At 38.5% G+C, this 27972-nt stretch overlaps 1 protein-coding gene across 2 annotated transcripts in view; it reads right to left on the bottom strand.

The window, feature by feature from the left end:
- The window catches only part of LOC120791725 (ADAMTS-like protein 3), a 174481-nt gene extending 149187 nt beyond the window's left edge, over positions 1-25294 (bottom strand). For both annotated transcript variants that reach the window (XM_040130335.1, XM_040130344.1), the window contains exons 1-2: positions 25085-25294; positions 24099-24214 (exon numbers count right to left, since the gene is read on the bottom strand). In XM_040130335.1, coding sequence (XP_039986269.1) covers positions 24099-24164 — 66 coding nt within the window. In that variant the 5' untranslated portion in view covers positions 24165-24214; positions 25085-25294. The remainder of the gene's footprint in view (positions 1-24098; positions 24215-25084) is intronic.
- Positions 25295-27972: the final 2678 nt, after the last annotated feature.

The raw sequence follows: 27972 nt of genomic DNA, 5'->3' as shown, positions 1-27972 counted from the left end.
ACTTTTACACCTTCATTTTGTATGAACAATTATATAGTCCCAAAGTCCTCAAACGAGTACTTCCTAATTAGCAGCGTCCTACCTTTTTACTATTGCTAAAATTTGTCAAAATTGTATGCCATATCCAACTACAAACGTTACTAAGCATAAATAAATAAGTTTCAACTATAAAATTCAATAAGGTTTTTACACTTTTATCTCGGTCTCGGCCATATAATGTTTTGATGGAGATTGCCGTCATCTTGTTTTTACACTGATTATTGTATTGTGCTTTTGCTACCACTAGATGGCACAAAAAAGTCTCTACTAGTGTGGAAAACGTGTCTAAGTTATCCAGAATGAAGTATAAGGTGCAGCAAACCATAAAAGTAATGTCCCCACATGGGGACACAGGGTCTCTTGTGCAAACTCAGTAATCTGCCCTATTTCAATAGCTGATGACTCATGCATTGTTTGAGAGAATTTATGCTGTTACTCTGACAGCTGTTTGTTCTGACACACTGCTCAAATCAAGGTCAGTATGAACTTTATGAGTGTGTTGACAAAAAAAATACAAAGTCATGTCTGAAAGGGGCATGATTTGTCATCCCAGAGGAGGACAATGTTCAAACTAGGCTACACACACAGCCAGAAAAAGTCAGGTTGTCCTGCTGTGAAGTTACTGAGTTGTAGCCGTGCAGCATGGCTATAACAGTTCTCCTAGTTGAGTTTAAACACCAGTGGAAGGACAGTGTCAGGACAGCCTTCACCCTGCCAGCATCCTGCAGAGGCTGGTTAACGCTGGATTACTGGCTTACTTCAGAGGAGTCAATACAAGGATAATAATACCAGGAGGGCAACCCCCATCCCGAAGGACAACATACTATAACGGAGGAGGCAGCTGTTACATAGTGTGGAACAGATTATGTGTTAGGGCCAGTAGTGAAACTCCTGTACAGCAGGTCAGAAATCAAAGCATGAGTTTGTTCACATCAAGGACGAAGGAAGACATACTTTGTTCAGCCCCAGCGACTGACCACAAACACTTAAGCAGAGGGTCTGAAACATATTCAAGGTCAGGTCCAATAAGTATGCATCAAACCATTGTTAAGAGGGCTGGTGATGATTCAGTCCATCCTCGGTGGAAATCTCCATGCTGATTTTTTGCCATTTTAAGTTACCCTGATCTTTGTTCATATAAAATGCAGCCTTGTGCAAGATGCACAGGAGGCTCAGTAGATGATTTGAGAATGATTGATTTTAAAACTGGTTTATTTCAGGTCCATTTCGAGCCTGAATACATCAGACTCCCCAGCTCATCCTGTGCTGTTTTCAAATCGGAATCAATAGACTGATATCCTACCCTGATAATCAGACTAAACTAACTGTGACGTACAACAATAAACAACCCAGTCCTTTTCTTGTAGGTTCCATGTCAGTAGACATCTGATTCAACACACTGTTTTAATTTGTCTCCTCCTCATTCTAAGTCAGTTGGGGACTAGGTTATGTATTTATCAATGTATCTCTTACATTTGCTAACCACTCCTCAGCTTGCAAACTACTCCTCAGCTTGTGTCTCAGAGGACACAAGTCTTTTTATTTTTAGTGACAACATTCCAGCTACAGTTAACAATAAACTATATATATGCATTAACAGTAGTTAGCAGAATTTCACACTGATAAAATACATTTATCAGATTTAAGAGCTGCTGTTTCTGTAAGCCGATTTACAATGACCTGTACAGCTGTGTCATACCATCTTATCCACGCATGGCACCATTTTGCAGCCATTTTACTGTCACTATTTTTATGGATTTGGCAACGTAGCCAGCTATATCTTCAAAGTGATTTTGGCATTTTATTTTATGCCTTTAGAGATCCAGCAGTAGGAAACCTGGATTTATGTGAAACAATGTAATTCTTAATTCCATCCAAAAAGATTCAAGATTTCAAGACCTTTTTTTATCACATGCAACATGCAGCATAATACAGGTGTAGTGAAATGTTTTTCCCTGATAGTTTCCAGCTTTACTAACTAAAATGTAAAAACCTAACTATCACCATCATCGTTGGGGCTGGCTGGCTAATGTTAGCATCAGCACGGCTAGCCTCGAAGCTCATCGGCCAGTCCAGCATCAGCCTTCATCACAAAGTGGGATTACCTCTGTAGTCTGTTATGTCCCATAACCCTTGCCATAAATGTCTGGAGTCACCGAGCTGGAATTGTGACTCCGCTCTATACCTGTAGTGTCATTTAACCACCTTTAGCACATTCCTCAGGTTGTATGATGCAGACCTGTATGCTCCCATGTCGTGAGACCTGAGTTTTATGCTGCAGTCCGTGCATTCAATGCACTGCATACAGTGCTATCCAACCACCATCTGTGGTCCGGGAGGGTCCGGAGACTTGCGGTGGGGATGATGTTTTGCACAAATCTGCCAATGAAACTCAGCGCTACTTCTGCAAACTCATCAACCTCAGCCAAGCTCGCCCGAAACATTCTCAGTCTACGTCATCGAGTGCATTTTGTAGCATGGCCTCTGATTGGGCAGTCCAACACCTGACGTAGGTGTAAGTTCTGGTGGCTACTTGAGAACATCATGTAGGTCATTCAGGGCCGCTGTGGTGTCCGCTTGTGGTGGAATGTATACAGAGGAGATAATGACCGAGGTAAACTCCCAAGGCAGGTAGAAAGGATGACGCATGATCGTCAGATACTCCAGATAAGGTGAGCAGAAATGAGAGGACTGTAATAGTACATGGATCACACAAATTGTTGCTGACCTTGAGGCAGACTCCTCCTCCTCTAAGTTTGCCAGACTCTGTTGTTCTGTAAATGCATTGGATGGAAAGACAGTCTGATGGCACAGAGGAGGTAAGCCATGTTTCTGTGAAACAAAGCACGTTACAGTCCCTAATGTCCCTCTTGTAGTGGATTCTGGCTCTGATGTCATCCAGCTTGTTTACAAGAGACTGCACGTTGGAGAGTAGTATGCTGGATAGGGTCGGGTGATGGACTCTCTCTCAGTCTGTTCTGAATCCCTGTTCATTTCCCGCAGTGTTTCTTCTTTCTATGTGGTCTCGGGGGTGCAGCACCATTATTTGGTTGGCACCACAGAGGACCTCTCTTGGCCACTCTGAATCTGTGGGTTATTTCTAGGTTCAGAAGCGTGCCTGGGTCAAATATCACCACAACCAATGACAGATCATCAGAAGGAGAAAGGAAAACACAAGAAAAAAACAAAAAAAGCATACAACCGTAACGGAGCTACCAGGACGACGTCCAAATTCAGCAGCACCATCTTGAGACAGCTCAGTTATCATTAAACACAAGTCCAGACCGACTTTTAAAAAAACATCAGAGATATGGACAGTGAGTCAAAGGCCTGGAACCAGATTAATCCTACCTCTGACTTGCATGACCTTGTATAATAATTTAATATGTAAAAAATGCACACTGTTGATTTGACACAAATGACAATTTTTACTATTTACAAGAAGCACCCCTCAGCCTTTGAAAACAGTTGTATAATGTTTTCTCTACTTTTGGAAGATTTTTGTTTAGACTAAGAAACTAAGCCATCACTGATGTTTCACTGATGATATCATAGTGATATCATCAGTGTTATCAGTCTGGGCTCGGGGACTACAGATTTATAATGGAAAGACTGTGTTACAAACTGAAGGTGTGGAGTTACAAAAACATAGGAATTTATCAGGAAGGGAGGCTTTAACAAAAAGATGCTGTTTGTTGCATTATGGGAAATTTGGGATTCAGTGTTGTTGGTGCTTGACCCATACTAGGAAATAAAAGTCAGGATATCTCTGCCTCTGTGATTTCCCCAACTTTATGAAAGTGCAATACCCCTTTAAAGACATCATGTATACAATACATACTTACTCACTTTATGAACCTTTAAAAAATGGTTTCTATATTTCTCACCTGGAAACAAACTAGTTTGATTTTTCTCTTCTTCCTATCAATACATAAAACCGTCACACAAATTAATTTATTCTTCATCTAATTCAGCATAATAGGCTGACTCCTGTAAGATAATCTTTTCTTATTATAGAGTCTGAAAGAGTAGGATGAAAGGCTTTGATTTCATCATGTGTAAATATACAGGGTCTATTTTGAACACCCAGTCCACCAGTGGAGTATACTGTATAGGCCCACTTCTTTTTTGTCTTTTTTGTAATCATTTCATTTTTTTTCAACCACCTACTATATCCGTGTGTGGCTTCATAAGGCAGATATACGTAAACCATTCTTTGATACATTCAAAAGAATGGTCCATACAATGTAGACTGGGTTTTCAGTTATAGAAACAGAATGATGAGCTGTTCCTATAGCAGAAACAAATCCTCAAAGTTGAATTTTATTTTCAGTGGACAATAGGAACACAGTTGTTTTGGGGTAATTGACATTTAGGTGATGTCCAGTAAAAAAAAAAAAAAAAAAAAAGGCAAGCAAAAGAAACCTAACTAAAAAAAAAAAAAACATAACAAAAAAAGCAGCCTCTAAAGAATGTAATGATCATTACACTCCACAACACAACAGTGTTGAATAGAACAAACAACACAGATCATTCAAATGGGGATAACAGCACACATTTTCAGACAGTCTCTCCTCAAAGCCATGGTTTTGGACTCACTTGTACACATGAATAGTGATGGAAGTAGTGTTTCGAAAGAAAACAGAGGGTTTGACAGAGTTCTAATCCTGCATTAGTTTCTCATTTCCACACACTTGGCTAAATGCTGCATGTTGGTGTTGTTGTCAGAATGTCAGTTTAGAAAAAAATTACAAAAAGCTCTGCATGTTGAAGTGTCCTGGGATAAAATACTAAATGCCAAATTGCCTCTGATGGCTGTGTGTGTGTGAGTGTGTGTGTGTGTGAATGTGATGTATGAATGTATGTGCGAATGGGTGAACGCGGCATGTAGTATAAAGAGTGGTCGATAAGACTAGAAAAGCGCCATATAAGCATAGTCCATTTAACATTTACCATTTCTTGAGTGTTACCAGTGGTTTGCACCTTCTGGTAAAGCCTCTGTATTTACATTCATGAAGGCATCTCTAGATTGTAGACTTTGACAATGATACATCTTCCTCCTCAAGTTTTCATGAACTATGCAGATGTTGTGATGGGTTTTTCTTCACCTAGGAAGGAATTCTGTGATCATCTATTTTAGTTGTCTTCTGTGATTCCAGGCGTTTTGGTGTTGCTGAGCTTGTCAGTGCATTCTTTATTTTTAAGAACGTACCAAATTGTTGTTTTGGCCACTCCTAAAGTTTCTGCTGTCTGTCTGATAGGTTTGTATTGTTTTTTCAGACTAAAGATGTCCTCCTTCATTTGCATCGAAACCTCTTTGGACCGCATATTGAGAGTTCCCCTGAGCAGCTACCAAATGCAAATTCAACACTTGGAATCAACTCCACACCTTTTATCTGCTTAATCTGTCATGAAATATCGAGGGAAGAGGCCACAGCTGGCCACGAAACGGTTTTAATTGTCCAATTACTTTTTAGCCTCTGAAAATAAGGACCTATGTAAAAAAAATGGCTGTAATTCCTAAACGCTTAATGCAATTCTGCAGTTTTTGCAATTTTTGTTAAACCCCTTGGATTAAAGCTACACTTCAATCACATCTTGATGACTTTGTTTCAAATCCACTGTGGTGGTGTACAGAGGCAAAATTACAAAAATTCTGTCACTGTCCAAATACGTGTACGTAACTGTATAGATATAGACAGATATAGATATATCTTTTTAAAATAATAATAATAATGGGGGGGGGGCTTTGCTGACCCATCCCGACTGTCTTCTGCTGAGGCCTCCAGCCTTGTTGCTGGGGGGCCGGATGGGGGGGACCTCACCTTTCCAGTGGCCCGTTCTGCCCTCATTCCTCGTGGCTGTATAAATGTAATATTAATTATTACAATAGTTACAATTATATTATAATATATTATAATTAATTATATTATATATAATGATTATTATAGTATTATTATATTACTATCATATTATTTTATTATTAGTATTATTATTGTGATAGTGTTGCTAAACCATATATTTATTATCAAAATAATATCAACACTATGTCTTATTTTCCCATCACTACCCCACACATATTCCTATTCCTTATTCCTTACTCCACACACCAACCTGTCCAGAATCATTTAACACAGATACACATCAATACCCCTCATAAAAACATACAAACACACACATTACCAAACATATCCTACTTAATCTAATCTAACCTCCACTTCCACACTCTTATCATCACATACATCATTGTAACTGCTTTATATCATTGTCTGTATGTTTGTCCATGATGTCTATGTTATTTGTCTTCTAAGTCATCCTCGATGTTTTTTTTTAATGTTCTGTCACGCTATTTCACCAATAAAAAAAATAAATATAAAAAAAAAATACCAGTATGAAACTTATTGATAAGTCTGTTTCCTGATATACAACTACCACCCCGCTCGTCCCACCTCTCCCTCTCCCTGCTCCGTTACGCTCCACTAAACCCTCCACTTAAATCCTCGTCACGTTCGCTGTCTGACCTAATGCGGGAATCAGGTGCTAGCTAGCCTGTAAGTCAGTCATAAAGATGTCTTTAGCAGCTAATACTATCTTGAAGCCTAAGTGCTAGAGTAGTAGTAGATCAAAAGCACATTCACACACTAATTGACAGTTATTAGCTCCCACCCCTTACTTTGGCCTTCTCTGAATAGTTAGAAGGGCGAGGCTCGCTCAGAAAATTGGGAATAACTCTGCAAGGCCACCAGGCTGTTCAGTCTGAGTCACAGAAGCCTTTGAGAGCACCTCTCCACATTAAGGTGTGATTTGGAGCGTATTTCAACTAAAAAATATCTGAAGAAAGATTTAAGGTTAGAGATAGGATCATGGTCTTGGTTAAAAACTGATAACGGTTAGGGAATCTTTGTTGCCATGGTTTAAAAGGACTCCAAGAACTACTTGGTTAGGGTTAAGGATATATCACAGCCATGGAAACCAAAGTTGACTGTTGTAGGAAACAGGAAACAAACAGAAGTCTACCATGTTATAGTCGCACACACCTCCATATGACATTTTGAGGCTCTGCAAGAGGTCCTTGTCCATCTAACTGTTTGTATTAGATATTTAAGCGATTGATGCTGTCGTTTTACTTGAAAGAACAGTCTCTACACAATCACATGCAGCAAATGCAATCATTTTGTTGACATGCAATCTTATCTTATACAACCTTTGCATAACCCTATGTGGAAACCTTTCAACGGGGTTATCCACACTAGTCATTGTGGTAAAGACTGAACCAGTTCATCCTTCACACCACCAGATAGTCTTGGACATATATGACTTCGGGAATTATGGGATGTCTTAATATGATTTTGAATGCGAGTGTCTAACTCTCATTCAAAATCATATTAGTGTGTCTATCTTAATTCTTTACCTAACCGATGTCCCTGCATTTGTTTCTAGTAGCCAAAGTGTGTGTGTATACTAGTGTGTCTACTGTTGGTGGTGCTAGATGAAAAGTCCAGGGATCACTAAAGTCTGTAGAATTCATCCTTTGAGAAGCATGAACATCTGTACAAAATTTCATGACCATCCAATAGTTGTTATGATATTTCAGTTTGGACCAAAATAGCAGACCGACCAACGAAAAACATCTTGCATCAGCATTCGTGGGCTTTACAGTACACTACCAGTTGGGTACTGTAAAGCCTATGAATGCTATGGAAGTTGGCCGTGTGTCTCCTACCATTGCTTGCTCTTAGTTGTCAGTCAGCCACTGTCATCGGAAACAGCCATTCAGAGGCATGAAGCTTACATGCTTCACAAATGCGTCCAAAAACTGTCTCATCCCATTTTGAAAAAGGGAAAAATATATAATGCAAATAACAATAAATAGTTGCAGTATAATTATAGCTTATGGGTTAATTCCTTACACAAAAAGTTAAACTCCAAATTTAAGTTTGACTTTAATATATTGAATAAAATAAAATAAATAAAATAATAATTATCTTAACTTGAACATACAGTTGAGGGAAGCCAAATCATATCTAACAGATACAGAGGAGGTGCAGAGCAGACTGCCTGTTTTCAGAAGGACGAATTTACCACAGAGACAGAGGTGACCACTCTGGTCCACTGCATCTCAACTCTGTTCTTATACCTCATCTCATTTTGAAGGTAGTAATAATGATCATTGGAATTTAAAAAAAAAAATGTCTACAATGCTTTTTCCCTAGCTTTCAAATATAAATCAAAAATTTCTTTTGAAAAAATCAAAATTCAATCTTTTTTCTTCAAAAATGTCAAAAGAAATTTCACCTCAATGAGCTGTGCTTTCACCATTATATTCTACCATCATAATTCCACTTCCACAGTAGTGTTAAATGTAAAGTGTATCCCCATGCCATTTTAGCAGACAATATATAAAATATGTTTTATAATGCACATTTACTTACCTAGGCATTTTGCAAACACCCTTGTTTAGTAGTTCATCTTTCACTTAGGAGTCCAAATTACTCCTAAATGTCATTATAGATTTTCAAGAAACTGTACCAACCAGAATGCTGTAGTTCAGTGTTAGTGTCTTTTTATTACAATAACAAAAAGCATTATCACCAGTAAATCAATATGTGTGTTTATTTCCCCAAAATCATGCAGAGGAGGTTGAAGAACTTCCTGCAGACCTGGGCAATGTCTGCAAACCTTTTTTTTTCAGGCCACTATGTTACACCAGAAAGAGGGTTAGAGCAGCTTCTATGTGACCTTAGAGGGAAAACCTAGGGCAACCCACCAAAACCCATCTGGACACACACCATCAGATTTTACGAAAATTGTGTCATAAACAGAGGTTAAAATAACAACGATTATTTGTAGAAGCATACATGAAATAGAAGCAACTGTACATTATTTGTTATAGTCTTATTCTTATTTACACAATTCAATTACTATTAGTCAATTATTACTAGTCTATGATGATTTTCTTACTGTAGTTTGTTACAAAAACTGTATCAGAAACACCTTTTCATATTAGCTACAGTCCACCACTATAACAACAAACTAGCCACAGTCTCAAAAATGACCACATAACTGAGTTGACACACTAAATAGTATCAACAAAAACTGAACATTATTAAGTAAGGCAGCTGGTAGTTACTGCTGTTCAATTTGCATTGTGTTAAATTGTATTTAACACATGGTATTTCATTGTATTGTTTTTTTATTAAGTAGATATAGAGAGCGCAATTAGACAGTAGAGTATAGCAGTAAATGCAGCACCAGAGATATGTGAATTCTATTGGCTTTTCTTCTTTACTTTAATTAGCGTATTAGAATTTCTGATGAAACCAGAGCGGAAAACGAAGCTATACAACATTGTCCTGCTAAATAAACTCAGACTTGCTCCCTGTTGTCCTCTGCCTATTGCTGCTGTAAAACATGACCGGTGTCTGGGAGCTGTAGTCCTGAGCCCACTCTGCTGCTCTGCTACTCCACTCAGTTGTCTGCAGAGTTACTGCTGCTAGATCCACAACTCTTTGAAGCCTTTGGATTTTTCTGCATTGTAACATCTTTCTCTATGCTTCTCAGCCACACCTTTTTTTTTACCGTGTTATTCAAGTAAGGCAGGTTAGCAACACTCCACTGCTGCCCCAGTGCTTAAGCCTTGATAAAGATACCAACACATAAATGGAAAGTGGGTGGGCGGAGTCGCGGGACCGAAACCTAATGTAGTTCGCTGAGGAGGGAGATGATGACCACACAGAACCATAGTGGGCCGCACAGCCTGCTCCACTGGACTGATCACCACCACACAGCCACACCTGTCTTTCCCTCTTCCTCTCTCTCTCTCTCTCTCTTGCTCTGTCTCTCTCTGATGTTTTATTTTTATCACATTGAGCCACCAGCCCAACTACCCACAAGGAAAAGTCCCAGTTCTCCAGATAGCCACTCCCCCATTGGCACAGTGAGAACTGAAGGCAGACAACATAAGTTGTTTATCAACTCCTCTCTTCTTTCATCTGGACTGTGACAGCTGGAAAGTGGAAGGACACTGTTTAGACAGGTTTTAGTGATTTGTGTATTTATGTGTGAATCTAAGTATATGCATATTTGTTAGAAGTTTGTTGTTTTTTATAGAAAGATATTGTGTTTTACTGGAGCAACTGTTAATGGATAAAATAACCAGATAAAATGTCAGTTTTTAGTTAACCCAGCAAATTAAATACCTAAAAAATCAAGGTACCTCATCACGTTGACACTAAAATCAGATAAAAATGAAAAACTGCCATCATCAGTCCTGCTCACTGATTTGTAACATTGTCCATAATGGTCTAATACACCCAGAGATATTAAAGGGATAGTTACCACTGTATAATTATAATCCCACCATTAATGTTGACCAGGGGGTTTCTGCAAGAGGACACTTGTTCTCAGTGAACGACCCAAGCTAAATAAAGAAAAGAAACTGCGTTACATATCCCATAGTAGCTATATATTTGTGGGCAAAATATAATGTATTTGTGAGTCATCTTTTGATTTTGAGTTGAGTTGTTTAATTTGTATTAGAAGTCTTAAATTTTGTAGTTTAAACTTGTGGAAAAAAAATATTATTTCAGGAAATGCATGAAAGCAATTGTGAAAACCTGTATAAATGAAACAAGTGTGTAATCTATTTTCAGGAGTATGTTTCAGGGAGCTCACAATAACACACTCTTCAAAAAAGACCATCCTCTCTTTTCATTACTCAAATGATGCTCCTCCTGTCACCACCACGGCACTGATGGATGGATGTTATGGGAGGTTTTCCAATGACAGCATGCTATCGCAAGATGTGCAGCCCCATGAGGAGCAAGATTAATGGTGTGTCACCCATCATATGTAGTTATAGAGGGGATTATGAGGGAGGGCTGGGAAGCTTTTACTTCTCCTCACAGACCGCAAACACGACAGCAAGAGGGGAGAATGAAGATTTTTAAAATAGTGAAACGGAATAAAAGAGAGTGGTTAGGGATAAATATAAAAATGAGAGGATTAGAAAAAAGGAGAGATTCAAGCCAGCTGATTGGCAGAGCCCCAGAGCAGAGGAAAAACAGAGTTGACAGCTTGGAGTGAATGGCCACACTGTCCATCTGTATGAATGAGCTTTTCAGCCTCCTCTCTATCTGCACATCCACACAGTAACTGTGAGGGGTGAAGAGGTGACCGGTGGCGGCCTGGCTCTCTGGAGTGTGTGTGGTGTGCAGACACACAGTAATCTCTTCACTTCTCACCTTTAGTTGAAATACCAGAGCTGACATTGAACCTGAGCTGGAGGCGGAACTGTGCATGTGTATGTGTACTGTATGTGTGTGAGTGAGAGATAAACAGGTCAGACTGAGAGCATAGTCTTCTCTCAATAAGGAACAAAGTTGCAGAGCTGAAAAGTAACCAAATGTATCTTTTCTCAAAGATACAGTTGGAAAACCTTCAAAAATTTAGGGGAACTTGAGCAATAAGCAAGAATAAGTGACAAGAAATTGCAACACCAAAATGCCAAAAGATTCACAGTAAATGCAAAAAATAAACAAATAACCAAATAATGCAAGAAGATTAATTATTCATTGATGACAGGCTATTTAACTATCAGAAAGACCTTTAATGTTTCTAGGATTGCATACATCACACACTATTTCATAACGTTTATTATAATTCAGTCTAGTGGATTATAGTTTTTTTTTTAATTTTAGGGTTTACAACATAATATATCCGAGTCTTATTTTTCTTACATCAACTTTAATATATTTTTGTTGCATTTGTGTTGTTGTTTATAGTTATATCATGACACTTATTAAGTTTGTTGTTTAAAATTGAGTGCAATATTTTCTGATGTTTATAACAAGTTATGTTTTTGACAAGATGATACCCCCACAATAAACCTATGGAGGTGTTTTTACTTATTTCATGCCTGATTAGACCTATTCGTAGGTCTGTGTGTGTGTGCACAGACTGTGCAGTTGACATCTCCCTCATGTACCAATTCTTATTGTTACATGGGTCCAGCGACCTCACAAAATTCATATCATAACTCCTGCTACCCTCAACCTGAGCAGAGGTCAGACAGAATAAGTTCAAACGTGTGTAGGTGTATAGGGCCTTCAAGTCTTTGGGTTCTGTTTTTCTGCCGGTGCATGGCATGAAACGCAGTGGCACATGAGTGAACTGCTATTTCCCTGAGGCGCACGGTTTTGTACTATGGTGACTTGGGAGAGGGGAGGAGATGTGCTGAAGAGAGTGTGGTGAAGCAAAATCCAGCGGCCCACTGCAGTCTTGATGCCAAGAATTACTATGTTTTGTTCGGTCCACACTACGCCTCCTCAGAGCAGGTGGGCTACTCGGCGCAGTTTTGTTCCATAGTATTTTGGTCACTTTATTCAGTGATATCATACGTATATAAACCTCCCTAAAATCACACAACCCCCTTTATTAATGTTTTGCTCGTCTTTCCTCTTTGATTTTCCATTTTTCAACCCGCTGAAGTGACACTTGGAGTTCTGCATTTTTAGTTAGCATGCTAACTTCCGTAGAAGAAAATAAGTGATAGAATTAGTAGCAAAACAAGAGTTAACATTGGCATTGCTTTCCACTGCTGGAGACAGCTCTTGGAGTGTAGAGGAATGAATTTTGATGCTGAAATTGCAAAGTTTCTTTTAGACTGGCAAGTAAACAGCTGTTAATGCTAATGTTGGCTAGGTAGGAATAGCAAAAACTTACATATAGCACCTATAAACTTGTTGTTTTCATAAATTATTTTACAGTTTCTACTGCCTGTTAGACACTGACAAATTGAAACAGTTCACAGAGTCTTATGAAAAATCGTAGATCAACTGAAATTTGTCTCTCTGCTAATACATCCTTCAGGACTGTCTGTTCCTCCCCGCTCCCCCAGTGTCTCTGCTCAAAACACCAGATAACTGGGGCAATGTTTAGTCAGCAGGAATCTTCTTTTAAAAGAGTTTGGCCAAAGTGAGATCACCGATGTGATGTGCTAGAGATGGTTCAGGTTCTATAGTAGCATTTCCAAAAACAAAACAATGTTATTTTAAAAATCCTAATTTCTTTGTGGTTCATACCAGGATCATGTTTATGTCGTAATATGATGATGAAGCAGGCAACTATTTCTTTACCTGATTGTCAGCAATCATTTTTCCATTTAAAAGAGACAAATCTAGACTGAATTAAACATTAACAATAATGTCAGAAATATAGATATACAATATGAAAAAACTAGACCGCATTATTAATTCTACCTTCCCTGTACATGCAGTGAGGTCCAAAAGTCTAAGACCACTTTAAAAGTGGTATGGCACTACATTAGTGTTTAACAGTAGATGGTTATATCATATTATGATAAATTAACAGGTGCACTACTATGCACAGAAAACATGATGATTGTAATTTCTTCAACATGTCCAAAGTGAATTCAAAAGTGAATTCAACTCAAAAGAGACATTTTCTGCTCCTGGCAGTATATTTGAGCTGCTGTATTCACATTTTGATGTCCTAGATAACAATTAGTTTCCACTGAGAAAAACTCTCTACGACATTCAAAAACTGTAATTGCATCATGTGTTTAAAAGGGATTAAACAATGTGATTGGACACGATTGTCATAATCTCTATCACTCCCCCCTACAATGTATGATAACGTATTCTTTCAGATCCCACCCCGTTTCCATGTGCACCGCAATTGTGCCAGACACGCCTAGCCATAACAATACCAAAGTGTGCTCGGCACGCCCCTGGCACATTTGTCTGCATCGTGCTGACGGCTTTACAAATCTGGGCCCTTTAAGTCTTGAATAATGACAGCTTTCAAAATGGTTAAGAGACATAAACGCAACATACGTGTTTCAATTCCTGTCAGGGAGTTTTCTGTCTCCACAATCTGTCAATAAAGGCAACAATGCCATAAAAAAATCTTTAAAAAAGTCAACAGGTATCTAATACGTGACTAAACAAAGTAATTCTGAGTGGTGCAAAAATCATATATAAATCTAATATAGTAGACAGTAGAAGAACTTTTAATGACTTGCGCTACATATCATCATATTGTCCATTTATAGTATTAGCCATATCAAGGCCATATGTAAGATGCGATTTTCAGTTTCTTTTGAAGATCTTCTCCGAAATTGCCAAAAAACTGCTGAAGCAAAATATCAATATCTATTAAGAAGATACAAATTAAGACATGTTACTAAACAAACACAACATAACTAAGCAAACATTTGAAAACATTAACATATAGCTATCATATAGTCAAGTAGGCAAGTAAGTATGAAAATCAAACATCCAGCAGGAAGGAAGGAAGGAAGGAAGAAATCTCATCACAATGACTCTGTCCGAGCTCTCCTTCTTCTCCCAATTAAACATAATTTTGCTTCTTTTCAGGAGCTCCCATTCTTACTTAAACACATTATTGTGTCCCTTTGATTTAAACCTTTATGGATACCAATGCAATTACAAGCAGCTGCTTACTAGTTGCTCCTTTACCAGGTATAAATCCAATCAGAGCAATCAGGAGACATTGAGACATTATAGATTTACAAGTTAATGGCAAAAGTAAAGAACAAAAGGAAACTCAGTAAAGCCACAAATTAACTACCTCTTGTTCTGAGCCGGGAAGGAAGGAGTGGAAAGGAGGAGGAAGGAGGTGGTGAGCAGGGCTAAAACAATAATAAACACCCCAACTCCAATTCACCAGAAAGATGTGAAAAGATAACCACATTCCAGTTGTAATGAATCTGCTACTGAATAATAAACATAAACACAACTAACAGCAGCACACTGGGCCTCCTCAACAGGCCACATGGTCAAAATTACATTATTCCAGATGGATATCTTAATCGTTCCTCATCTGAGTTTGGGTTTCCTTTGAGCAGAGCTTTCTTTGAGTGTGGAAGACCATAGGCTGGGATGACTGACACTTAACGCCTGTTCCAGGCTTTGGCAGTATTAGCAGTGAGGATCTAATGGACTCAAATTTATCAAAGTTCACTGAAAAATCAACCAAAACACAGGTCTTGGCATCTGCTGCTTCTTTTTTTCATACAAGACAGGAATGCAAGATCCCCAACAACAATACAGAAAAATACATTCTGGGCTCATGAGACTTAATCAAAGTTGTTCAAGGGGCCCTCCTCATGCAGTGCCATCAACCCGTCCCTGATGTACACCCATGATAAGAGCCATCTCAATAGGCTGGGATCACAGGCAGTTTTGTTCTCATTAGCCTTTGCTAACCTTGGAATCCTGGCACTTCAGTAGCTACAGAGAATTTTCTTAACGCAACGTGGGTGTACTTTACATTTCAGAAATATGTCCAACTTGACTTGTTTGGCTCAGAGAATCCTCATTCTTTTTCCGCCTGTCTGTTTTGGACGGGTGAATCTATTTTTCACAGTGGGCTGTGAAGCAGAGTAGATGGCAGACTGTTATCATGGATTAGTGACAAGAAATGATGAAAGCATTGACATTGGGAGCTGATAGTGTTAAAAGTTCAAATTGTTTAACTTCCATCGTCCTTTGCAGAAAACCCATTGTTAAATTGGTGGATAATTCTTGTTTATTACAACTTTGGTCTTATTTTTTACGTTTTGGCCATCATTTCTATCAGTTATAACAAGTAATTGTTGAGATCTTGCTTGTTAAACCACAATGTCTCATATTCTGCTTCTACACTTGTTAAACATGGAAGTTTTGATGTATGGGAGTAGAGGCTTTGAAGTTTTTGGAAGTAATGAGGTGTGGTGAGTAACAAAACGAATTTCTTCTGCTGTTGAGTAATTAGTCAAGTAATGTAATATCTTCTCCAATAAGGGATAAGAGTGAGCTTGTCAGATGTTGGTTTCAAAAAGTTAAAGAGTTTGTTGGACACAGTACATCCAATTCTGACTTGGGGGGGGGGGTGTTCCAAAGCTGTTTGTACATCCTGACAAGCAGTACTGATTAGTCATACTGGCAGCATTATTGATTATATTTTCCAAGTAACTTGCCCAAAACTGTTAAAAAGTTGTGGCTTTATATGTCTTTTTAGTGTAAAGAACACATCATACGAGACATGCTGGATCGCCTGCGTCAGGCAGTGGATGGGTTGTGTTCGAACAGCTGTCCCTGCAGCAACGTTGAAGGATGACAGGTAGAGGCTGGCACCAGGATGGCCACGCCAACAGAAAACAGACATATAGGTAAAGGTGGAGGAGTGTAGCTCTCACTTTTTCCTTTACTTTCACTCTCTCCACTAACACTGATTCCCTCTTTCTCTGCTCACCTCCTCTTTTGTGCAATAATGCCAATAAAGCAGCATTGTTTTCTTTAGATCCATTTCCCCACCATTTTATTTTTAGTTACAAAACAGTGTGTTAAGCAGTGTAAAGTGATGTAAAATATCAGTGACAAAAATAAGGTTAAATCATGGAAAAGAAAAAGAAAGCAAACCTCAGCTGAGGTCAATGAAAACCAAGCTCTAAATCTTGTAGCACGTCTAGAAAAACACCTGGACAATAAAAGGCAATCAGGCGTGATTCTGATCCCACATCTGCTTGTAATAATCCATGCAGCAACCCACGCATGCACCCTAACCTTCCACCACAGGAACCCATACAGGGAAATCTAATTCTGGTGATAGACCACTTATCGTGCCTTTTATCTTTTGTTTTATCTGGTGTCACCAAGAGCTTGCAAAGAAATAGTGATAGAGTCTGCCACTAATAAGACCTAATATTTCATAAATAATAACAAACAGGGGGAAAGAGGATGAAAACCAGCAGCTTGAACTGTGATATTACAGGGGTGTACCTATTGTGTGACTGCTACATTTCACTCACTTTTTAATGAAGAACTGCTAAAATACATGGAGTAGGACACATGCTTTAAGTTGCAATCTCAAAGATTTTCATTTAAATAAAAGTCACTATCTATCACTGAATGAGGTAACACAATTATGATTGAGCCTATGGCCCACTGATGAAAGTATTGCAATATTTATATATTTGCAGTATTACGAACTGGGTGTCTATAGCGACATTCCCAGAAAAAAATGCTGCATTAAGTTACTGCTAATGCCAACCGAACATTTCCTACTGCTGCAGCTTCACATTAAAAGCATTTAACTAGCGAAACACCAGTTGACTTTTATTATGAAGTAATCACAAGAAATCCAATGTGACCAGTGAGCTTAGCAATTACTGCTATTGTTGATCAAAAATGCCTCTATAAAACAGGACAACAGTCATATTCAGCATTTTTGGACAGCGGCTCAGTTTGAAGTATTGCAGGGAGTAAGGGAACAAGAAGGAGCAGCCACAGTGAGCTGTTAGATGAAGAGCTGCAGTTGACAGGCTACACACCCCCAACTTCTCAGCCAGATAACCTACTCCTTTCACTGTGGCCTGCCTGCACAGACTCATGCCATTTGCAGCATAAAGTCAGTTCACGGTTGCTCACAGAATGATGGAAAAAGGCTTCTTTATTAAAACGACAATAGTTTGTTTTGCTGCCCCCCGAATTCTGTTACCTGTAGTATTACACTGCATTTGCTGTTACCACCAGTAACTACAGGTGTCGCCAAATCAACCAGGACTGAATTCTTCGAAATTGGCACTTTAATACACCTCTCTTTTACCTTCTTTTCACTTTGTATGTATCATTGGAAAATCCCGTGCTGCTTTGTAAGGAAATCAAGAATTGGCTGAAAGCGGTGCACACGACAAAGAGGAGGAGGAGTTAAAAAAAAACAGTGCAACTTCTATTATATGGACATGGTTCAGGTTTAAAAAGTCAGACAACAATCAAAAACGATAATCTGCATTTTATGTTGGATGACAGTGGTTGCAAGGGGTTTTAATATAAGCAATCTTTTCTATAATTAAAAATCAAAACACATTCTGGAATATGAGGAAAGAGGAAAAAGCAGAAGAATTTCATGTGACTCACAGAAAGAGAATGTTGCATCGGTGGGAAGAAAAAAGATGGCTCTACAAATTAGACATCAGCCAGTTAGAACCTTGGTGACAGTGACTACTTACGCCTTCAGTCAGTAACCCAACAGTTAAAGCTGCACAAATAACTATTTAGAACATGTCATGTAAAATAGGGCCCCAAGTCAAGTATTTAATTTAAGGGAATGTATTTGAACCCTCCACTAATGCTGAATGACTGCAAATCATGCCACAGATTTTACTTGAGATTATATAAGGTTGATTGGTGCAATATTACTAACATGATAGCTTCCTTAATTTTGGACTGTCTATAAAACACATTAGCTGTGAAAGCCCCCTGGCGTTTTTGATTGGCCATAATCACTAGGGGGCTCTCTGTTTCCTCAACAGTCAAAACTGTCAAATGGTATGCAATTGTTCAAGTTTGTGTGTCAAATGTTGAACTCCAAGCAAAAGCTTCACACAGATTTACTTAACTACATGAGTGAATGTGCTAACCAAGGCAATTCCACTGAAATGATTTCCAGATTTTAGTGTTTTAAATGACGATGTGACCAAGCATTTGGATAGCTCTCAGAGGTGAAAGGCTGTTGGTTCTGCTGTTACTATTAGTTGGAGTAATACATGTATACTAATGGGTTGATGAAGGTAGTGCCAACACAAATTTTACATTTAAAGCCCCTATTTGTATGGGTGGAAAATGTCTTACTTTGTTGACACCCAGTGGCACTAACAAAAAAGACACTATGGCTGACAACAATGCATACCAATGCACATTGTCCCCTCCCTCCTATTGAGCCAAGTCTGGGACCATAAGATAAATTGGATGACAACAACACATAAGGCGTACCAGTTTTTACTGTGATTGCCTCATTTTTCTACAAAAATATATGTTGCTACAATCATTTGAAAGGTAATGTAATCACATAACATTTTCTGCACACAGGAGCTTCAAAAAGCAGACTGCTCTGAAATTTGGAAAAAGACAGCTTCTGCATTGTGCATTAATTTCTAATAACGGCATGTGTTGTGAATAATCTACTAAATGCACGTTTAATAGATAACTAACATCTGTGGATCTCTTCAATCACATATAATAATGTATGATTGAGAAAGATTGAGAGATGATTGAGACAGTTAGCATGGTTTATGCTGCCATGAGAACTTGTACTTGTGTCCCTGTTTTTCTCTTCATTCACAATTAAAATGAGATAAAGAAGCAGATGGTGCAAAGGCTCCATAGTAACAATCAATGGGACTATGGACATAGCCAGAGAGGGTACAAATTAATTAGTGCTGACGCTGTCATGAAGCAGCCATGACAGTGTCTAGACACAGCTGCACTATCTTTTGGCAGTTAGCAGAGAGTGAGGGTAGAGTAAGGTCAGAGTCCAATGTGCATGTACAGACAGGAGACTGATTAAAGGAAAAACCAACATAAAGTGTCTTAGTAAGGTGGTGGACCACCACGAGCTGCTAGAACAATGCACCTTGGCATTGATCCTACAAGTCTCTGGAGCTCTACTGGAGGGTGTTCTGATGATGGTGGTGGAAAGCCTTGTCTAACACGTCAGTCCAAAACCTCCCATAGGTGTTAAATTGGGTTGAGATCTGGTGACTTAGAAGGCCATAGCATATGATTCATCATCATCATCAATCATTATTCAGTGACCTCAGTCACTGAAGGTCACTGGATAATGATTGATTGATTGATTGACAGTGCCCATCCTGTTTCCCTTTAATTTGGGTGGAGAAGCCTCAGTGGAAAAACCTTTCTATCCCCCTTCACACGGCTGTCTTTTCTTCCGCTAACTTCTATCCCTCTCATATACCTAAGAGTCCGACATGTACAGCTCATGTGAGGGAGTCATTGTGAAGATTAACAATCTGATAAAGATCACACAGTACTTGAGGATAGAGGATGAACTGCAGTTTAATCTAATATATGCTCACAGACACATTCATGAGCACACACACACAGAGAAACTCTGTAAAGCAGGCTTATGTCCAGCAAGCATTTAGATACTGAATAGATGCCTGCAACAACACCGACATCCTGCTTATAATAACTGACAGCACGAAATTTGTAGTCATTGATTGCTGCTACCTGACATAAATACCTTTGTAATGGCACTCGTCGTACTTTACTGTCATTGTCATATTTTGAGTTTGTTTTGGTTGAAGTTGAACTTGGCCTCCTCCTTTACATCCCTATCTGCCCGTTCTTTCTTTTCAAATCTTTTTATCAAGTTTTTCTTAAAAAGAAAAATGAGGCTTCAAGGCTCAACTGAAAAATTTCTAAGTGTGCAAGTGTAACCCCTTGTCCCAATATCCGCCCCTCCACAGTGTCCATAATCTCGTTTATAAACTCATGCCCAGAGATAGATAGGGACTACATAGGATGTATCATTCGCATATTTACACTTATCCCAAGTGGGACTGACCTCAGGGTAAATAGTGTTTTGGATAATTTGACTGTAGATATGTGTATTTGATGAACTACTTCAAACTGTATTGAAGAGTGCTGTGAACACATGGAAGAGAAGTGCACAGACCTAAGGACTGTATCCCAGATGTCATTCATTATATGCTGAGGTCTTGTTCCATTGCTAATTTAATAGCACTCCACAAAGATGAATACAATTTTGATATAGTGCCATACAGATTAGAAAAAAGCCCTTTTATCAAATGGGTCAAGTGTGAGAAAAGTGACTATGGCAATGGGGGATAAGCCCAAGGGAAAACTATCTGGCTCTGCATATAATGCCCAATCTGCAGGCATCTGAAGAAGTGTGTAACTGGTAAGCCAAATTGGCCAACTGATGGAAGGACGAGTCATAACACGAAAGCCCCCAGCAAGCCAGGGGGCGAAAGTGGCTCAGAGAAACTGACCTCCGTGCTATTGGATGCTGGGGGTTTAACATGCAGAGAAGCCTGTTACATATATTAACAGCCCATAAATAAAACCTAAAATTAGGCAGTGAATAACACTATTATGTTTGGGTCTCTCAAAAAGGGGCTCTGTGTAAGAATTTTTTTTATTCCTCCAAATGTATGAAGAAATCATTGAATGTAGAGATTTAAAAAAAGATTTATTGATAAACACAGGAAGACATTTAAAGAGGCATCTGTCTGTTCTTAGTGGATAAAAGCAAACAAGTTTCATCAATCCCAACGTCAAGACATTATGAAAGCACAATATAGATATAATTATTTATATTTCCCAACCATACAGTATTACGACCACTATATATGTGCATCTTATTATACCCTCACTAAATTTTAAGGCTACTATACAATATGTAGAATTATTTAATTAGGACGATGAACAATCAAAGTTAAATATACTGAAATCAAAAAGTTGCTAATGGTATGCCACTCTTGTTTGAGAGGCAAATTCTGAGTGGCATGTCACTGTTGACTATAGGTGTGCTGCTGCTATTCTACTGGCAAATGGCATCTACAGATGGAATGCCATTCATGTTCCACTGGCATATCCCACTCCCTACAATTATACAGTATTTCCCTCATTTAGTGATTCCTACTAGGGCTGTCACGTTTTGCAAAAATCAAATTTGAATGAATTTAAAAGAACACGCAATTCCTGCAAATGAATTGTGCGTCCACATGTTGTGGTGGTCCGCTCAGGACGGCTTTGCTTGCTAGCATCCTCCATTTTCATAGCAAACAACATAACATTACTAGCTTAATTTACTAATAGGTCAATAGGGCATGCCTTAGGTCAAGCTGATAGTAAAGATTTAGTCCACCCTCTGCTGGATCACAAGGCAAACTACTTCGAACAGTTTGTTGCACTTATAGACTAAAATTTGAATTCAAAGAGTACATTAAAGTTTGAATATGAAGTTTTTCCTCCACGTTCGAATGAATGTTTAAATTTCAAATAAAAAATGACAGCCGTAATTCTTATGACAAATGCCCCTGCTGATTATGGTATATCGCTGTTGTGTGCCACATAAAAAGCTTGTAACTCCTGTTACGCTGACAGGTACCCCTCCCTACCAACATATACTGGTGGTTTGCCACTCTTGTTTTAGTGCTGTATGCCGATTCTTAGTGATATGCCAATCGACTGCCATGTAAAAAATGGTATGATGCTAATCCTTACTAGCATATCCCATTGCTATGGTTACAGTATGCCTTAACGGCAGATAACTGCTGTTCCACTAACATATACCATTTCTCTCAGAAAACATAATGCCAACTGATATAGAGTTTACATCAATGATTCAACTTTGTCTAAGACAACAATCTGTTTGCTAGCCATACAGGGCTAATACAGCTATGGCTAGCCCCACTAGCTTAGCAACTACAAGGGTATAGCTTTCATCACATGAAAGACATTCATGTCTGTGTCAGCTGCCATGTGGTAAATTGAATGAGACGCACAGAGAGGTGTGCCTGCGGTGGGAAAGCCTGACCAACATAGCCAAGGTTTCTCCAAAATGTCACTAGATTTCTTGCTTGGTACTTTTGTGAAGAAAAGTCGCTAAAGGGGTGTGAAAAGTCGGTAAATCTTGCAACAAAGGCACTAAGATGGCAACACTGCCTGTAAACGTCCCCCTGAGGATGCAATAGAAACTAAAAATTCAGTTTGAAAGAGAAACAGACAATGGGAAAACACCGACACTAGGTCAGCAAACCTGTGGTGTGACGTCAGTACTCAGTCCTGTGGCATTCGGCTGACTAGTTGTGTTTATCACTAGGTCATTCAAGGACATTCGTGTTTATAGGGCTGGCCCCGCTATTGCATTCCAGCCAAAAATCAGCATATGACACTAAAACAAGAGTGGTATACTATTAACCAATTTTCAATTTCAGCATCACTTAAAATTGGGTGAACTTAATGTGTTGTCTGTTGGAGGGTGCCAAGGTCATACATTTCAAAATTGTGCACATAGTGGCTTTACTAAAATATTTGAGGTATTAAGGTAATGAGAAATGTAAAGTGTTAAAAAAAATACAACACAATAGAGCAATTATAAAGTAGTAAATTATGTAAAGCTGTGCTCACAAAATAATAATAAATAATACCTAATGATTGATTATTTTACCTTTTCAAGTCATGTGCTGTATATTTACTCTTAACTGTGCTTTCTTTGTATTTGTGTATTACTGTAGATGCTGCTAATGGGACAGATTACTCTTAAGGGTAAATCAGGGTTTGTTCAATATAGGCTTTTGCAGACTAATGTTTGCCAATATACAGTGTTTTAACCCTCTAAATGTATGGCTTTTATACCATTAATCTTTGAGGTCGTTAATTAAATCACAAAAAACTTAATTTAATGATTGAAAATTTAAAAAAAACCTTTCCTGCGGCTGTGTTAACAATTTACGAGCTTTGCAAACCTTCAAACTTAAATTCCCAGTTCAAGTGATCAATAGTAAACCCTGCAAGGTTTGAAGCCCCAGACCCCAAATATTCTTGCTTTGCCTCTCTAAAGGATTCTGGCCCAATATGGAACTGAGTAACAAATAAAAGACAACGAATAACCATATCAGCATGTGTTTTTTTTTCTCTTTGGAGAACACCAGGTCCACAACAGTCTGTTGTCAGGGATTAAGTAGCTGCTATATTTGCCAGAGAAAATCCTGTGCTCAGTATTGCTTTATATGGGGAGATAACATTCTCCCCAGCTCATACACATGTACAAAGTCTCCAGCAGGCTCTCCACTCAGCCATACAGCCTTTCAATCTGTGCAAACAATTTGATTTGGACAGGTCCAATCGAATTAAGTAACAAAGCTGACAGCAGCTGCAATGAGAAGTCAGAGGCTGAGTGTGCAGTGTTTGAACCCTGGCAAGGTTTCTCTAATTGAGCCCCGATCATTTTATTCACCAGTAAATGGGATGATCTGCCACGACATCGAGCCAGGTGGTAAAAACAAATATCTACACTGAATGTACAAAAATATAATAGAGTTTCTGTATACTGTGGGGCTGCAACTGAGCAAGAGGAAAGTGTTCCTAATATTTAGCAGAGTCAGCATATAAAAGAAAATCCTGGGCCTTGATTCAACTATCCTACCATACTCCATCCATCCATCCATCCATCCATCCATCCATCCATCCAGCCATTTTAAATACCTGGACAGAGGGAAGCGTGAGGAAGATGAGGACAGCCCTGCAGAAAATAAATGATTCCATCTTCATCTGGATTTTTCCCCAGGTCAGGGTCTCTGTACAATTGGGCGAGCCCCAACCTGTGTACAGGAAGTAAACACATCAAATTAAAATACTTATACAGCAACACAGTGGTTAACTGTAATATTAAAATGACACCGCAGGGTTGTGGCCCTGTTAGCAGGGTTAGTTACCAGGGCTGGATTATGACACTAGTGGGCCCCATTGTAAAACTGAGCTGCGGGCCCCTACTGACCCACTACACCCACATAAATCCCCCACTCTATGCATTGTATACGTATTAGTTAATCAAATTACAACAAACTGATTACTAAGCACACATGTATTTAGTGAAGTGCCATGTAAGAAAATTATAGACTGATATGATGAATTGCTGAAAGGGGCACTCTACTCAGTCTGTGAAAACTGTTGTATAATGTACTCTTTGTTTCTGGAGGAGCTTTGTCAAGTCGGAGAAAATAATGTTGTAGCGATGTCATCAGGGTTATCTCAGCTTGGGCTTGGGAGCATTAACTAATGAACATAAAGTCAGTGTTTGTGGCGTGTAAAGCTTGGCTAATAAAAGATGCTACTGAGATGCATTATAGGTCTGTAATCTTGCCTTGCTAATTAATTATAGGCCTAAATTAGTCATGATGATTTTTTTTTTTATTGCAAGACAAAAAGACAGAATATTTATATACAAAACCTGATATTCAAACTTGATTATCAATTAATTATGTAAGTTAGTCAGTGATAGAAAAAAACAAATATTATATTGTTACAGATTCTTAGATAGAGGAATAAAATCACGAAGCGTGTGCAGAGATCACAGCGAATTTCTAAGCATCAAGAACTGATTTTGGCAATAACCACCCCTAATGAACGGCAGCAGCCGCAGGCTTTCGCCCCGATGTGTGGGTAAGTTTGGGGAGAAATAAACACCTTACCTTCTGAATGGGAGAGGTCCTACGATCCCTATGCACTCATATGGAGATGTAGCATCAGATATTCTCCAAAAGGGGTCCGATTATCCACCTAGTCACAATCCCCAGCGTCCACACTCCGAGTCAGACACGTCCAAAAAGTGACGGAGAGAGACCGGTGGTGTGTCAGAAAAATCTACGCGCCGGCACTGTGTGTCTCTGGTCAAGACTCTCCTGGCTCTGAACAGCGAACAGTCCCGTCTGCCTGACACACAACTTGGGACCAGAGTCAAGTTAGACACAGATATACAGCTTCCGCTCATCACTTTTAAAGTAAAACACTGACAGGCAGTTTTGTACAACTATATCTGTTTTCATTGGTGTTTATACATTTATCAATGTATTATATATATATATATATATATATATACACACACACACATATATACACATTATTACACATTACACATTTATACATTACACAATTACTATATTATACACATCTATTTAAATAATTCATCAGCCATACTCTTACTAAAGAGGCTAGCAATTTTTGTCAGTTCTAGCCTTTGTCCCCCAGTCAAAGTAAAGGTATAGTAAAAGCCCAGTCAACGCATGCTACTATTGTGCTTTGTTTTGAGACAGCTAACATGCATCAAGAAGTTTAATCATTTTCGGTTTTATTGTCATTGGCGATGTCAGACTGTAGTTGTACATGTGCTTAATGCTTTTCACCTTTGCTGATAGGGCTTTATAACATTCCAGCAAGGGACTGTTGATAAAAATGAAGCTAACTCTGATACATATATGAAAATGTGTCAGTATTGGCTATGTCTGGCACATTGATATGGAGTCCCATGTCCCTGATCATTTTAGAGTAAGGTTTTTTTTTTTTAATTGGTAGCTGTTGGTTTAACATACCATTTTCACTGCGTGAAATGCTGTGATTACGTTGTTATTGTGTAGGCTACATCTCAATTTCATTTTACCTTCCAGGGCGAGAAGGTTAAAAAAAAACCTGCTTTAATTCTGAAGGGTAACTCAGCTAATTTCTACCACCGCCCTGGTTGGCCCTAGCAACTTGACGCAGCGCTGCGTAGGCGAGTCTGATGACCAACCCCTCTGTCCCATGTGGTGTGGAGGAGCAGAACGCATATGGAGGAGCAGTCATCCTCATCAGTCTAATATTCCTACAGTCAAGAGCCTGAACTAGTCAGTATTGTAGAGCTGGCTTACATACTTCATGGTTTTTTTCTTTCTTACATTTTATATAAAATATTTTTATATTACATATTTGCAGTGATATATCAACATTGTGATCATCAGTATTCCTGAGTGATGTTATGGTAAAAAAACTGGATTAACAACTGCCTCAGGTCCAAAGACCTCTCAAGACCCCAAAAGCCTCAATTTCATAGTATGGAAAATGGTTTAAGGTCATTTTAAATATTATAACTTTGTATGGAATTATGGAGTAATAAAGCAACATACCAACTGATATGGTGCAGACATTAACGTGTGCCCTTTATTATCTGAACCCATGTGTAAATCTGGTCCTAAGCCTAAGAGTTAATTTAATAGCATATTTCTATAAAGATGTGGTTTAACTGTGATATTTCTGGTGGAGAAAAGAGTAGCTGTACATTTCTCAATCAATGTACTTAAAGGATATATTCACTAGTCTATCTTTAAACAGTTCCTCAAAAAATTATTTTGTTGTTGTAGTAAATCTTTCTGTCCCTATTGGTTGTGAAGTGATCCCTTCCAAAAGCAATTTCACAGTAAGAGATGAACAAAATCCACAGTCCTCGTTTTGTGCAACAATGAATGCAATTTCACATACAACTAAAATCAGACTTTAACAGTCTGAGTTACGCAAATTAAGTGAGTATCTTCTACAGTGAAAGCATTTTAGTACAAAGTTCCCTCCTTGTGTTTTGCCAGACAGTGTTTCCTTGCTGAGCTGCAGGGGAGGGACAGTAACACAAAGAGGAAATTTATTACTGAATAGAAGATCCCAACTTGACTTGCCTAACTCAGCCTTCTGAAGCCTCATATTTGGTTCAGCCAAACTTTAGAATATATTTTACACCAAAAGAGAACTGTGGGTTTTGTCACCCATCACTTACATTGGAATTGCTTTACAAAAAGATATCCAGGGCCACTATGGACAGGACAATGATTACAATAACCCGTTTAATGCACATATGGACATGTGAGTAATGTCAACCTGTCATCTAACTACAATTTTGTGGTATACTTTACTTGAATATCGTCATTTAATTCACCTTACGTTTCTACTTAACTCTGAAGTTTTTAGAAATATTGTAATACATTCGTTTGACAGCTTAAGTAACATTATAGATTAATATTTTACATATAAACCATACAATCATTTTATACAATGCTTGTTATAGATTAAGTTACCCAACAGTTTAAGTGGGTAAAAGTAGAGCATGAATGTTCATTCTTGACCTTGGAAACTGTAGTTTGACAAAAATCCATAAACAAATAAATACATATATACTGTACAGTATACAGCAAACTGAGTACAACCCTGTGCAATATCATTAGAATCTTAAATGATTCAAAATTTTACTATCTTAAAATAATTATTTCATTTTTAAGTTGAAGTGTAGGGTACTTGATCTCATGTATAACTAAAAACAAACAAGTTAGATAAACTACATTGAAAACACAAACCCAAAAGTACAGCCTAAATGCTACAAAATTTATTACACCTGTCTTTTCCAATTAAAGCTAATTACATGATAAAGGTTGTAAAAGAACCTGTGAACTCCATAGCTTTGTCAAACCCAGTCTTAGCCATGCTTAGGAGGTCTAGGAAGAGCCATACAACCAAACAAAGGGCTGAGAGGCTGTCTTCGAAAAATGATGCCACACTCTATTCA

This window comes from Xiphias gladius, chromosome 1, assembly GCF_016859285.1.
Source record: "Xiphias gladius isolate SHS-SW01 ecotype Sanya breed wild chromosome 1, ASM1685928v1, whole genome shotgun sequence".
Classification (NCBI taxonomy): Eukaryota; Metazoa; Chordata; class Actinopteri; order Istiophoriformes; family Xiphiidae; genus Xiphias; species Xiphias gladius.
This window is presented reverse-complemented; position numbering and strand designations above follow the sequence as displayed.